The following is a 14,237-nucleotide window of genomic DNA, read 5'->3' as shown; positions in this document are numbered from 1 at the left end:
GACTCAAACCCCAGATTTCCAAATTCTCAACAGGCTGCACAGGTAAATGTTTCAGGTAAGTTTGATAGAAACTGCGATAAAGAATTGTCACCTGGGAACCACTGTCCAACAAGGCCTTAGCATAAACCCCTTCAATTTGCACAGGTACTTCCCAAGAAGGCCCCACCAGTCCCACAGGAAGACCATGAACATCTGTGCTGCGTTGAAGAAAAAGAATCGGAACGGGTGGCAGCCGGAGCTCTGGGCCGTTCCTTCACAGAGCTCCGTTGAAGTTTCCCGCCAACCTGCTTCGTCTAATCAGTTTCTGGTTCACTTTACGCAGATCCTCTATCCCTTGACATTCCCTTCTTGTGTGGCCATCTTCTCCACACTTGTAACAGAAAATCCCTGCCCGGAAATGACATCGGAGCCTTTAGTTGTAGCCGCAGTGGAACACCCTGATGCCTTAGCAGTTCCCACACAAGGGATCTGTGTAGTGACATCGCCTACAGGTAGAGACGTGACATTTTTCAATAACTTCCCTACCTGAGTGGTCAAGTCCTTTACCTCTCTTTTCAAAATCTCGACTTCATCCAAGGCAGACCCCATCGGCACAGCCACAGCAGGTTTAGAATTTACAACAGGCTTAGCACTAATGCGTGTGCTTATCCAATTTTCCTCCTCTCGGACCTCACGCAAAAGCTGAGAAAACCCAGGTGGATCACGTAAACTGTACATCATTCTAAGCCTCAGCGCTACGGTATCAGATGTTAGTGCACCTTTAACAACCTGTTCCATACGTTTCCGATTCAGGTCTTCCACTTTTATACCCCCTTTCAAGAAGAGACGATGGAGGATCTTGTCCAGCCGATACAAGTAGCTTGAGAGCTTTTCACCAGGCTCTTGGTAAGTACAGCTGAACTTCACAGTAAGATCTGTCTCACTTTCTGTACTCCCATAAGCAGTATCTAACGCCTTTAGATAGTCTGTGGCTGCCGCCTCTGAACTACCCATTTTCACAAAACGGACTATGTCAGCTGCAGGCCCCCTCAAACTTTCCACAATCCGTTGCTTTTTGGTGGACTCAGCACACTGCCATTCGCTAACCATCTGTGTGGCTTGTTCCATCCAGGAGTCATAATCGTCCTCTCCTGAGGGAACAGGTTGTAGACCAGAAAACACCCGTAGTTTGCGATAACTCAAAGACTCAACAGGCGCCTGAGTACATTTTTCCACCAACCGGTCGAGAGCGTGTACTAAATTTGCATTTACATTGGTAGGTTGGTCAATGCTAATCAGGGGCCTCACATCATCTAGCGACTTACCCTCCTGATTCAGCCAACTCATTAACTTCTCCTGAAACTCACTGCCCTTTTCAGTCAGCTCAGGGGCCATATCACCTGCAGGAACATGTACCCCCCATGGCCCCACAACTCCAGGAATACCTACTTCTAGTGGAACCGTGTTAACATCAATCTCCAAGCTGGTTTCCACCAACAAGAACATCTGCGAACCAGTGATATCCCCACGACGGCCCCGTAATTTAGGGCAACCAAACACTTTCACTGAGTTTAGCACTTCTGAAATAATATCCTCAGTCATATCAATTGGCACATTGTGAAGAATGACACATTTGTTAGGATCGAGCTTAACCTGGCTGCTCCACTCACCAGCCTTAGACAGGTCCATAGTTTACCTGAAGAGGAAAAAATTATTCACCACAGGGAAAAGAAGATCCCAGCGGTGCCTCCAAAATGTAACCCTCCCCAGCCGGGTACACTCGTACAATACTATTAAAGGAGCCCTGGTATCCCAGCAGTAGTAACGTGTAAAGTCTGGTCCTTCCCTGAAGAATGGATAGATAGCTACAAGAATAATTTGTTATAACGCCGGTGCCTCCAATTAATAAATCTATATTCTCAGGTAGTTGAGAATAAAAAAAACAGGTTGACTGACCACAGGAACGGTATAATAAACCATGAGGTTTATTTAATAATCCCCAAAACAAAACAACAATAACAAAAAAAACAAAATAAAGAAAATAAACTAATGGTAAGAATATGAAACTACAGAATAATTCACTTACACAGTGATGGAATCTTGAATAGTTTAGGGAAACCCACAATGCAATATAAGGTTACCCCATTTAAATAGTGCCACACTCTAAGTGACCCAAACTAAGTAGTCTACTTCAGTGACTTAAAATAGTCAGACCCCAAAAAAACTGTTTCCTCAAATACAAGCAAATTACTCTTATTAATATCAATCTATACTTATATGAATATAATGACTCTTGAAATGTACTCCTTTAAAACAAAAATAACAAAATAATTAAAATGTCCTTAAATATAATCAAATGACTCTTAAATTGACTCTTAAATGACTCAGTAATAATCAAATGACTCTTAAATGACTCTTAAATGACTCAGTAATAATCAAATGACTCTTAAATGACTCTTACCTTAAACCGAGTCTTTGATAATCAGTTCCCTCATTACAAATCTTGTTCACATGAGTCAAACAGATATGAAACACTCAATACCTCAACAATAAATGTGAGAACCCGCAAACTTAGTCTCTAAACCAGGGCATTTGAAATTGCCATGAACTGTTGGTGCACTTTTCCTCCAAACGATTTGAGATTCAACAGATCTCAGTCTCACTGTACTCACGCATCTGCATGCACGCCCGTGTAATGTGCGAAGGCAGTCCAAAGTCCCGAATAATTGTCTTCAAACCGAAACAAACAAACATCAGAATGGAGCAATCTCAAATCAACGATGCACGATGAATCAGTCATCCGTAAGGCCATCCAATTTCCACCATGAGCCCCGAACGAGTCCTCCGCTCTTCGTCGAAATTTCGCTACGAAACTGGTAAGCAACTCAGTTTGAACAGCCCAGAGAGATATCAGATTCGGTCCAAATTAATGTTCGTCCAACAAAAAAAATGATCACGCACTCCTCTCCCCTTCTCCGATCTTCGTCTCCCCGTTTTTCTTCCGGTCCATCCACTCCTCCTCTTTTTTCTGTAGCACCTCCTCTCATTGGCCAAGAGCAGACGCATACCATTTCTACATATTTTCTTACCAAACTTAAACATGCACACTTGTTACAAAGCTTACATTAAAAAAACTTTTAAACAAACATTTTATTTTTTTTATAAAACAAATATTAAAATAAATAAATAATACTAATATAAAACTCACAATTTTTCCAGTGTATATTTTCTTTATAGCCCTGAATTTTCAAAAAGGCTACACTAGCCTGAAATAAGTTGAGGCAAATAATGGTAAGCGAACACTAATCCTCAAATATTAGCTGATTTGATCTTTAAAAAAACAACATCGCTGTAACAACATACTCATGCTACATACATATGTCGGTGTGTTACGTAAATATATAAAATAAATGCATTTATTGACTACTAATTACCAGAAATCGCAGTTCTGTCACTCTACTCTAACAGTTTGAAATGCCCGCCAAAGCACTTCCTGGAACTATCTGAAGTCTACGTGAATCACGTGACGATCAAGCATTTAGAACTTCTGTTGTCGCAACTCTCTCTCTATATGGCTCTGTGTATGTCTACAGAGAGCACTTCAACATGAAAACAAGCAAATCCCAGACATTTAAGGTGATATATAAATCCCTATCTGAACTTTTTAATGTCTCTTTTGCAGGTAAGGACATATTGTCACCCTAAACAAGCAGATATTACAACTCTTCCTACATTACAACTTGTGGACAGTTATGCCGCTTCCATTGGTGATTGTTGTGCTTTATTGATAGGCTGAACACTGGGGCAGGTGAATGCTCCGACATTGCGATCAGCATATATCTTCTCCCTCGAAACGAATATAATCCATAATTAAAACAAGCAAATTAAAAATGAAACCTGAATATCACTAGAGGGCAAAATGCAACTGTCGTATCCGCAGGATGGAGATAGTGAAACGGGGGTGTTTTCACCCATCAGTCAGTGATGATCTATGAGAGTTTGGGCATACCAAGATGGCTGCTCGAACACTTCCGTTGCGTCAGTGATCCAGTAATATTTATATATATATATATATATATATATATATATATATATCATTGGCGGAGGCACCTGGGGCAGTCCTGCCAATTGGTGCCATTCGATATAACATGACAAATAATAATAATAAAAAAAATAAACAACTTTAAGAAATTAGTAGATAACTAGAACTGTGAGAATTTTATTATGCAATCATTTATATTAATTCAAGTTAGATCTGGTGCCTGTTTTACTTGCTGTTTTACAAAGAAAATATACAAGACTATACATACATATACTGTATATTCTGAGGTAATCAAATCTGCTAAATGTTAAAGAAAATATTATTGGAAAAGCAGTACACCATGTTTTGGATAGAATTAGTTTTTGTCAATTGTTGCATCATTGTGATGTATTTTTATGAAACATTCATGAGTCCCTCTGGCCTTTTGTGCATAAACATTTTTGTGTGCATGTTCTTACAGTGCAAAATCAATGAGATGTCGGAGATGAAACGTCAGTACGTCAGACATTCTGCATTGCATAACGTGCTTTAATTTCGCAGTCCTGTGTTTACGCTGAGGGAACTCATCTCTCTCAGAGAGGAGCTAGGGAATAGCAATCAGGATGCTGTGGGGCATCTCAGAATGCAATCACCAGATCTCAGAGCTATTTCTGTATGTTGCCGCGTGTAAAGATGACTATCATTCTGTGGGGAGACAGTCGTTGGTTTGGCATCTGTAGGTCACAGGAGGTATTGTCAGAAAATGTTTCCTCGTACATAACCAGAGCTAATTCCTATATTTCAAAGGTCAATGCTGAAGGACTTCTCTGCCTCTGTGTTAAAGAATATGAATGGATCGGTTTGAGATTGAGATGTGTGTTCTTTTGAATTTTTCTTCTAAGTGCTTACCAGGTGTGATGCGACAAGTTTCCAGAGACAAGGAATTGGTTTGTCCACACTGAACACAAAACTTCTGCATGACATGAAACAATAACAGCCACAAACAAACACAAACACACACACACACACACACACACACACACACACAAAAAATGTATATACAGTTGTGTGAAGCTGGAATTTGGCCACTGAAATTTCACTGTGGGCGGGGCTACACTTGTGACGCTGCACTTATGTCCTAGCTACGGTTAGCTACTAGAAAAACGAGTTATATTGCTCATCACTTAACTATTTAAACATGTCTGTGTTTATGCAATTTTTCTTTTCTGGCCATTGTTGTAAAGCATTTCTAGCAGCCTGATATCATGACAATTACATAACTGTGGCGTTATTTCTGCTAAATGAAATTACATGCTTCCTTGCATGTCTTGCAAAAGTTCAGAGGCAAAATATCCACTCTGTGGTGCTAAAAGTGAGTTACTGTAAATTGTCTCCCAAACAATAAAGGTTTTTTGTTAATGCACTATCAAGTCAAATATTAATACATATTGACTTGCAAGTCTTGCACTACAGTAAAAGTGTTTTGATGTCATAAGATATCATTGTGTGAGCAGTAGGGCAAAAATATGTGTTTATGCAATGATAATCTGCCATTTTACTCAATTTAATTTTAAAATTTAATTTGTGTGAAAGTGAATAATATTTGTTGTTGTCATGACTCTACTGTTCATTTCACCGGAAAACTGAACCTTCATACGTACAATGAACCATGTAAAAATGTCAGTATAGTAATGTGATTCTATGAGACCAGGTTACTTTCTAGGATCCTGAGATGCCAAAAAAAAAAAAAAAAAGAAAAGAAAAGCATGTGCCATGATCTCTATGCACCGTGAATACAAGATTGTTGTTCTACTGTCCCTATACAAATAATTAAATAGTCAAATTTATAGCATTTCTAGGACACAGTGTAAGACTGCAGGGTTATTATGTTTATTAAGTGTATGTCAATATTTATCTTAATGTATATTTTTTAATTCTTCATTATTAATCATTAATAAATAATATTGTTCTCCAGTAAGCAAAAGAGAGCTGTGAAATTGGATGTAAATTAAAATGAAATCTTTTGTAGGTTTGCCTCAAACTTATCTCCTCTATGAAACATCCCAAAACTTTGAGGTTAATCCAAAAAATCAAGGTTTAAAGAGCACCTATTATGGTTTTTAAAATATTACCTTTCATGTGGTGTGTTATATAGTTTGTGAATGTAAAAAAGTCTGCAAAGTTTAAAAAAAATGCACGAAATATGGAGTTATTGACACTCCAAAGAAAGAACCGATTCTGAACACCTGAAACGAGTTGTTAGTAATTCCAGACTTACTTCCTGTACTAACCTCCCTAATTAGAATGAATCCTTTAGAACGGATCATTGAAGGAGCATTTTTGACACTGGGAATTGTTTTTTAATTATGAGCAAATTAAAGTGTTTTTTGAACTTGGGTGCTTGCAAATCTATTGTATGAGACCTTTAAAACTAAATTAGGCACATTTAAAAAACATAATAGGTGTACTTTAAGATATCAGCCATTAAGTGTTGTTTGATTGCAGCCAGTGAGCAAAACACAGCACCATCCACCCTGCCAAGCAGCCAATCAGAAATGTGGAGTGAGAGAGGCTCTGTCATTTATAGTGCTGGATTTTCACTGGATGCACACAGTTTGTTCTGGATAGTAATACTAATTTCATTTTAATGTGTCATTAAAATAAACCTATAAATCACCAAGTACTGCAGTAATTGAGGTTTAGGAATTTACTGGCCTCAGTGGAGACGTAATCCTACTTTTCTGGACAGGAGTGCATTGAAAGGAACGAGAGACTCCTAGCAAACATGAGGGAAACAGACATTATTTTTCTTTTCCTTTTTTCCCTTCTTCTCACAATTACCACTCTCAGTGCCACTTCAGTTTAGAGGAATTCTTCAGCATATTGAAGCATGGGTACTGCAGACTGAAACTGAGGTGTTCAGTCAGCCCCTACAAACCCTTCAGAATAGGGGGGACATAAACTGAGACAGAACTGTTATTTAAATTATTGAAGTTTGGGCAGGACATATCAAAAGACTTCTCCTTCTTTCTTTCTTAATTTTGTTATTTTTATTTTAATTTGAAACAATTGAATACATCGTTCCTATGTCCATATTGCCATTTTCAACATTTTACATTCAGCATTCTATATGAAAATGCTTCAATCCCCTTATTGTACAGTGTTGGGTGCAATGCATTACTAAGTAATTAATGACTGTAATTAAATGACTTTTTCATTGAAAAAAGTAAGGGATTACTTTGAATTATTCAGTCATTTAATTACATTTAATTCTGATGTAATTATGTTAAATAATGAATAGACTATAGAACAATTCTGTATAAAACAATAGTGAATTTAAATAGAAATTTAACAAATAATGTTAAAAAATCTATTTTTTCGAATGTAATGCTACTCACTTCAGGCCAGTTTATGAATAATTTATTTGATTTTATATGATTTATTTGAAAGCATTAGAATAGTTTCACGTTTATCCTTGTATTTTTCTTCTGGTCGAGTTTTATAAGTGTTTTAGAAAGTAATTAGTACAGTAATCTAATTACATTGTAGAAGATGTAATTAGTAGTTAGTAATGAATGTATTTTTTAGAGTAACTTACCCAACACTGGTCATGTCCATGTAAGGTTCTGCCACCAGATAGTAATTTAGAGTAAACCTCCAGTAGTCTTTGAAGGAATGCAAAGAGAAGGTTGTACAAAGTGACATTTATCTTTAATAACGCTATCAAAGTGGTTTGCAGACAATGGTGCTATAATGTGGGCCCCCATCTTGATAGTTTTGGGTTGAAAGGATCACATGACTGTATCACATGACAACAAATACATCAATCTCTCGAATATCTCTGTTTTTCCTGTCCACTCTACAATGCGAAGACGCCACTTGGGAGAGTGTTTTCGAAAAGCTCAGTTTTCGCTGGACAAAAACACCTGGACGGGAGTTTAAAACCTAAAGAAAAAGAAGCATTTTCAAATTAAAACATATTTGTGTGGATGTGGTCTTGAATGTGTTTATCTATTTAAAGCATATTAAGTTAATTTAGAAGTACACTAGCACATAGATGGCTTCAAAGTTAATATACATGGACTAAAAGCCATAAAAGTCCAGTTTCATGGGGTCTATAAACATTCACATGAATGCACATATGAACAGACAATACACATCTTTTGACTGTATCTAAATCGTGGTGTGGAAGCAGCTCATATGGTTTTGGGTTTGATAGAAATAGAGATGTTCCAGAGCTCAGACTCTGCTAAGGATGAGCTGTTGGGAATGCCAATAAATATCCCCTGCATTGTTTTTTTTTTGCCCAGAGGTGGATGAGTGTGCAAGATAATCATGGTATAATTGATACAAATTGAAAGACAGATGGACAAGGAATCCACAGCACTGTCCTGCTTGGCTGGAGATGCATTAATTACATGAAAACATATTTTGGGTCACACTGTGAGCCTCAAATTAAATAAATTCCAATCTGATTACAATAACAAAATACATGGCTAAGGAAATATTTTGTTCAACTTTAGAATCTTTGCATGCGTCTAGTACCTTGATTGCTGAATCCATTCAAATGGTTATTTGGACAGAGGTTGAATTACAGATTATCCTTTGATTACTTCCCCTCTGCTTGTGGCCATATGTGCTACTTGTGTTCATTAATTTATAGGAGGTGGTTCGTCCACCTTTGGTCCACATCTAGCACTCAGCTCCCAACTGTGGCTTCCCGTAGCTGTTTGCATGCAACAGAGGCCACAACCCGGTTAATGGCTTCGATAGGCCGGCTAAATTAGGTGAGGGTAGCCATTGGGTCTTTGACTCTCGATGAGATAGGGATTTGTCTATCCCAACATATGATTGTGTGGATGAAACACAGACACAGAAGATGTCCTGCAATTCACTGCGCCTAGTCCCATCTCCAGCGTCTTGACTTTCTCTTGCAACTGGATTCATATGGGAATTGGGAAGAGAGAGTGAGGTTGATGCTGCGCAATTTTTGCAATTCCAAATCAAGCGCTAGTCTCAACAGAACTACAATACTAACACCATTTTCTGAAGTCCTGTGGCCATGGGTGAGTGACAAAGCAGCAGGTGTGGAGCTGTACACTATAAACTGGGAGCTGCAGTCACAGACCTGCACATAGGAAGCTCAAGTCTAATGTTCGCTTTTCACTGACCGAAGTCTACCTGGGTGACTGAGCAGCCTTTTTTAGGAATGCACTACTCTGTTGAATCAGGAAGGGGCTAGAAAATATGCCCTAAACTTTGCCTGCATCACTACACCCTGGCTAGATTACCGCGTCTGGTGGGGATCCAATTTTGGCGGTCGAACAAGCAAAACAAAACAAATAAAATGCAAGGAGACACCGCTCACCATAGGCACTTGGATCATGCGCATGCTTTTGGACAACCCTACAGCAGACAAATCAGAGAGAAAAACTGCCCTGGTTGCTAGACAGCTTGCAAGATACAACACTGACATTGCAGCCCTGAGTGAGACTCGCTCTTACCCCCGAAGGTCAGCTGACTGAATCTGGTGGTGGATAGATGTTTTTTCTGGTGCGATCGAGGCAGCAATGAGTGTTGTGATGCTTAAGTTGGATTCACCATCAGGAATCACCTTGTACGGAATAAAGACAGGTTCTATGAATAACTGGACACCGTACTGTCAGCTGTGAGTAGCACTGACAAGCTGATCCTGCTCTGTGATTTCAATGCAAGAGTAGGCTGTGACTCTGCAACTTGGCAGGGAGTCGTTGGAAGACACGGAGTAGGCAAGTGCAACAGTAACGGCCTACTCTTACTGAAGACCTGTGCAGCACAAAACTTCCTTATTATCAACATGACTTTCCACATGCCAACCGGAACAGGACCTCCTGGATGCACCCCCGCTCAAAGCACTGGCACATTATCGACTGTGTCATTGTCAGTAAAAAAAGACAGGCAGGATGTCAGAGTGACCAAAGCCATGTGTGGTGCTAACTGTTGGACAGATCACAGGCTCATTGTTTCCAAAATTGACTCAAGAGGCGACCACAAGGCAGCAAGCCAATGATAAGGATCAACGTGTCCAGGCTGAAGGATTCCAGCATAGCTTCAGCATTGGCTGAAGATTTAGAAACCAAGCTTGTGTCTTACACCTTGCAAGCAGTGCAAAGCGACGATTGGGAACACTTCGGGGATATTACCCATTCAACTGCACTGACGTTACTAGGCCCATCTACCCACAAGCAACCTGACTGGTTTGATGACATTGATGATGATATATAGGGTTTGTTCACTGAAAATCATTGCCCCTATCGTGCCCATCAGAATGACCATCATCATCATATGCCACGAAAAACACCTTTATTAGAGCTTAACTTTTAAACTTTGAACAAAGAAGGTTTCAGAATAAATAGCATATGATTACTACAGATGTTGCTTTCAGAGACATGTTTTCAGATTACATAATCACAGATATTTTGGGGGGGCTCATGAAAGAATGGGAGGCCTGAAGCCCCCTAAATAGAGTCTATAATTGCCTATGCATTTTTATTGGTGTCCCACAGCTACATATCTTTGTCAAAATGATATATATGTCAGTTACACTCAAGTCCAAAGACAGCCTTTCTGCCTCTGGTGGATTTCACTGTATCTTTTCTCCCTCCATCCTGCCCTCCATTTAGTCAAGATTGAGGGAAGTTGGTTGAAAGGAAACACATCTTTAATAGTTGCACCCTGACAATAAAAGCATGTTAACCTGCTAGCATGAGCTCCTTGCCCATTCCTGCAGTGGAACTTAGAAGGTCAGGGTTAGCAGGACCACTGAGACAAGCACCAAGTCTGCTGCTGTCAGCCGCTGAGGTCTAACAGAGGCAGATAAAAAAAGATGCCAAGAACACTGATGGATTCCAATCCCATTTCATATTAGCCATATCTAAGAATATTAAAATAAAAAATCTTCAGCTGCCCACTCTGAAGCCGTCTACAAAGGGAGAGGATAAAGGCTGACCGTAGACAAGACCCAGGGACCCTGATCTCTCTTCACAATAGCCTTTACAAACACATATCTAGAGCCTTAGACTCTATGATAAAAAAACGGTTTGCTGAGAAATTTAAAGGAGAAAGGTAACAATGCCATAGAAGTTTTTGGACTTGCATGTGGAGACAAAATGAGAGCTTTATTGTCCATATCCAAACTTTTGTGCTTGCTTCCTTGAACATTTTGGAATGTCCTCAATTATGGAATTACGAGGTTCTTCTCCACCACAGGGGTCTCTAACCTTGCTCTAATCTCAAAATATGCCAACTAAACTGACCAATGAGGGAGGGTGTCCAAAGCCCCCCATACTCAAGCAGAACTGACATAATTATCCCAGGATTTCTCTGATCCCCAATGTTCCTCACATCTCTGTGAGAGAATCAGCCACTCATCAAAGGCATACTCACCCTGCCTGCAGGAGACATAATTACACAGCCTTGTTTTTCCCTGTGGAGGCCTCCCACTTCACAATAGATTTAAGGATGGGGGGACTCTTTTTTAAATCATGCCTCTGTGTAATCCTTGAGATGACTTCATTTGATTACTTCTCAGATGTTATTTAATCACAATTTACACTCAGCCCAGAAGCTCATAATGGAGTTAATACTTGGGCATTACATTTAAATCCAATAAAAATATCACAGTAATGATGCCAAATGGTCCTGCAATGCTGTTCTCTGCCCTTCTCTATTTACTGAGCACAAAACTGCACAAGAACCTGAGACTATATACTATCCTATGAAGGCAAGTGACAAAGCAACAATGACGAAGACATAAAAATAGTGAATACAGCAGAGGTGCTAAATAGCAGTGTGGGGAAAATCGAAAACAGCATGTCAAAGTTAATTTACCTCAAAATAGTATATTCTTACACCAAGAATACATATTTTAGTTATTTTTCTCACATAATTGTTTTTGCTTTAATTAAAAGGATGTCCATGCAGATTATCTGTACAGTTAGACTGCAAGGACTTCTGTGTAACAACAAAAATGCTGGAAACAATGTATGCTGTTCTGTTAAGTCCTTTAATTTTTCCTGATATTGAGGTGTCTATGCTTTATGCTAATTCTATAGCTTTATGAGTGTGGCAGGGCGGAGGGTGGGGCCAGGTCGTGATCCTATTAGGCTAATCAAGCCTCTGAGAGGGATAAAGGTCGACTGCAGAGGATCGTGCGGGAGAGAGAGATCGTTTACGGACATGTCCGTCATGTGTTTGTCTTCTGTTTTAGTTTATTATTAAACAATTATTTGTTGAAAAGCCGGTTCTCACCTCCTCCTTTCCATTGATCCCTTTACAATGAGTTACTAAAACAGGAGGTTCAGCACTTGTTGTGACAAGCACTGATTTCTAGTGAAGATGAATGAGAAACAAGTGAGTAAACGATTGCAATATGTCACAGTTCTGAATCACAATACCCTAAACAAGAAAAATCACATCTTATTATGACCTAGATATCAATATAATATCGTATCACCAATTCCTTGCCAGTTCCTACCCAAAGGCCTGTAGTGACACTACAGGATTACCAAAAAACACTTGTTTCTGCTCTAGTCATGAAACTAATACCTCACTTCCTACTAATGACTGAAAATTGGAGGGAACACACCGAATCTGGGAGAGAGGGATGAGTCTCGTAGGACTTCTGTTTCTTCCCCTGCCCTTCGGCCACTTGAGAACGTGCTCAGTGAAACTTCAAATCTCTGCCTGAGCTGGAAACTGGGTCAGCCAGCTATCACTGCCACCACACTGCTGCATGGATCTCTGCATTTTGAAGAAGAATGCAGAAAAAGTGCTGTAGTAGACCAACATGGTCTATGCATTTTGCATGTTATTTCTATATGCACTGCATCTTATTTCCTCTTGAGTCCTGCCGTGGTTAGCATGTGGCAATGACCCAGTGTGCTACATATAAATCAGATTACTGTACTCCTTTGGGAACACCTGTTTGTCTCTACTGCTGAAAACAGCATATTAAAAGTCATTATAGGTGAGTTTACCTACAACACATATGAAAAGTTCATGCGATTACAGTCACTTTGAAATGTGCCACATAGCAAGAAATTAAAAGGAAAAACTCCTTTCACAGGGTTTTTAAGAGATATGTTTTTAACAATAATGAATCAACCACATGCTCTGCTGTTTAAAATTCCTGCCTCTGGTTGGCAGTGGTAAGGATGTGGTATACTTTAAAGCCCACGCAGGGCTGTTAGTTAGTTTTAGACAGACTGAATTGTAAGGGTGCAGTCACTCTAGAGGAATGCTACACGCCACATCCAAGAGTTTTCAAACTATTAAACTCTGCATAGTTTATTTTTCTTTGACCAAAGTCGTCAGCCCACCAGAACTCTTGAAACATACATACCGTAAATTCCAGCACCAATGATTGTAGCAGAATGGGGCTAACTGGTGTTTTATGATATGCATTCATGTTCCCTGTTGTGTTTTGTTCTTACATTCATTCCATCAGCATTGTAGGCTTGATCTATTTTGGAAAAGACCATTTATTGACATTAACTGTTGTTGACAAGGGTTAAGGTAAAACAGAAGGTTTAATAGGTGCAACTGCGTAGTAATCTTACAACAAAGTAATTAGTTATGTTCCACATATTTATAAATAAGATTTCTATAGCATGAATAATGTTCTTATGTATATATGTTTGCTTTTTCTGCAACAGCTAAAAGGTGTCTAGACATTACAATAGATATTATGTTGAAATTGTTTAGCATAAACATACAATTTTCTGTGAAATTTGCTTTAGAAAGTAACAAGTATTTTTTAATACGATTACTTTTTGATGAAGTAACCAGTAAAGTAATATGATTACAATTTTATAGAAGGAATATGTAATCTGTAATGGATTACATTGTGAGTAACGTATCCAACACTGGCAATTGCCAGTTAGTGAGAGCAGGGTGATTCAATTATTTGTTTGTATTCTACCAATGTATTTGTCCACAAGTTCACTCACCTCCACAAGTCATTCACACCAAGTTGCATATGTCTGGAATGAACATCTTGTGGCAACTTGGGTCAAATGTATTTATGAAACTTCTTTAGTAAGAGGGCTAATCTAAGATCAGTTTTTGTCTTTCATATGTTGCTATTTAGAGCAGACTGATTTGAGTTAAGACAAAGATATTATGATATGCATGAAACAATACATATCACCTACTCTTTTTTTCACTTTTTTCTCACTTGCTTTGTTTCATAGAAGTG

At 38.9% G+C, this 14,237-nt stretch overlaps 1 protein-coding gene across 1 annotated transcript; it reads right to left on the bottom strand.

Moving 5' to 3' along the window:
- Positions 1–327: 327 nt before the first annotated feature.
- LOC127623918 (paraneoplastic antigen Ma1 homolog) lies at positions 328–1,668 on the bottom strand. The gene has a single exon (XM_052098503.1). It carries the CDS (start codon positions 1,666–1,668, stop codon positions 328–330), a length of 1,341 nt encoding a protein of 446 aa, XP_051954463.1.
- Positions 1,669–14,237: the final 12,569 nt, after the last annotated feature.

The sequence above is a fragment of the Xyrauchen texanus genome, chromosome 30 (genome assembly GCF_025860055.1).
Source record: "Xyrauchen texanus isolate HMW12.3.18 chromosome 30, RBS_HiC_50CHRs, whole genome shotgun sequence".
In the NCBI taxonomy this organism is placed as follows: Eukaryota; Metazoa; Chordata; class Actinopteri; order Cypriniformes; family Catostomidae; genus Xyrauchen; species Xyrauchen texanus.
The sequence above is the reverse complement of the archived record's forward strand: the minus strand, read 5'-3'. Positions and strand labels throughout refer to the sequence as shown.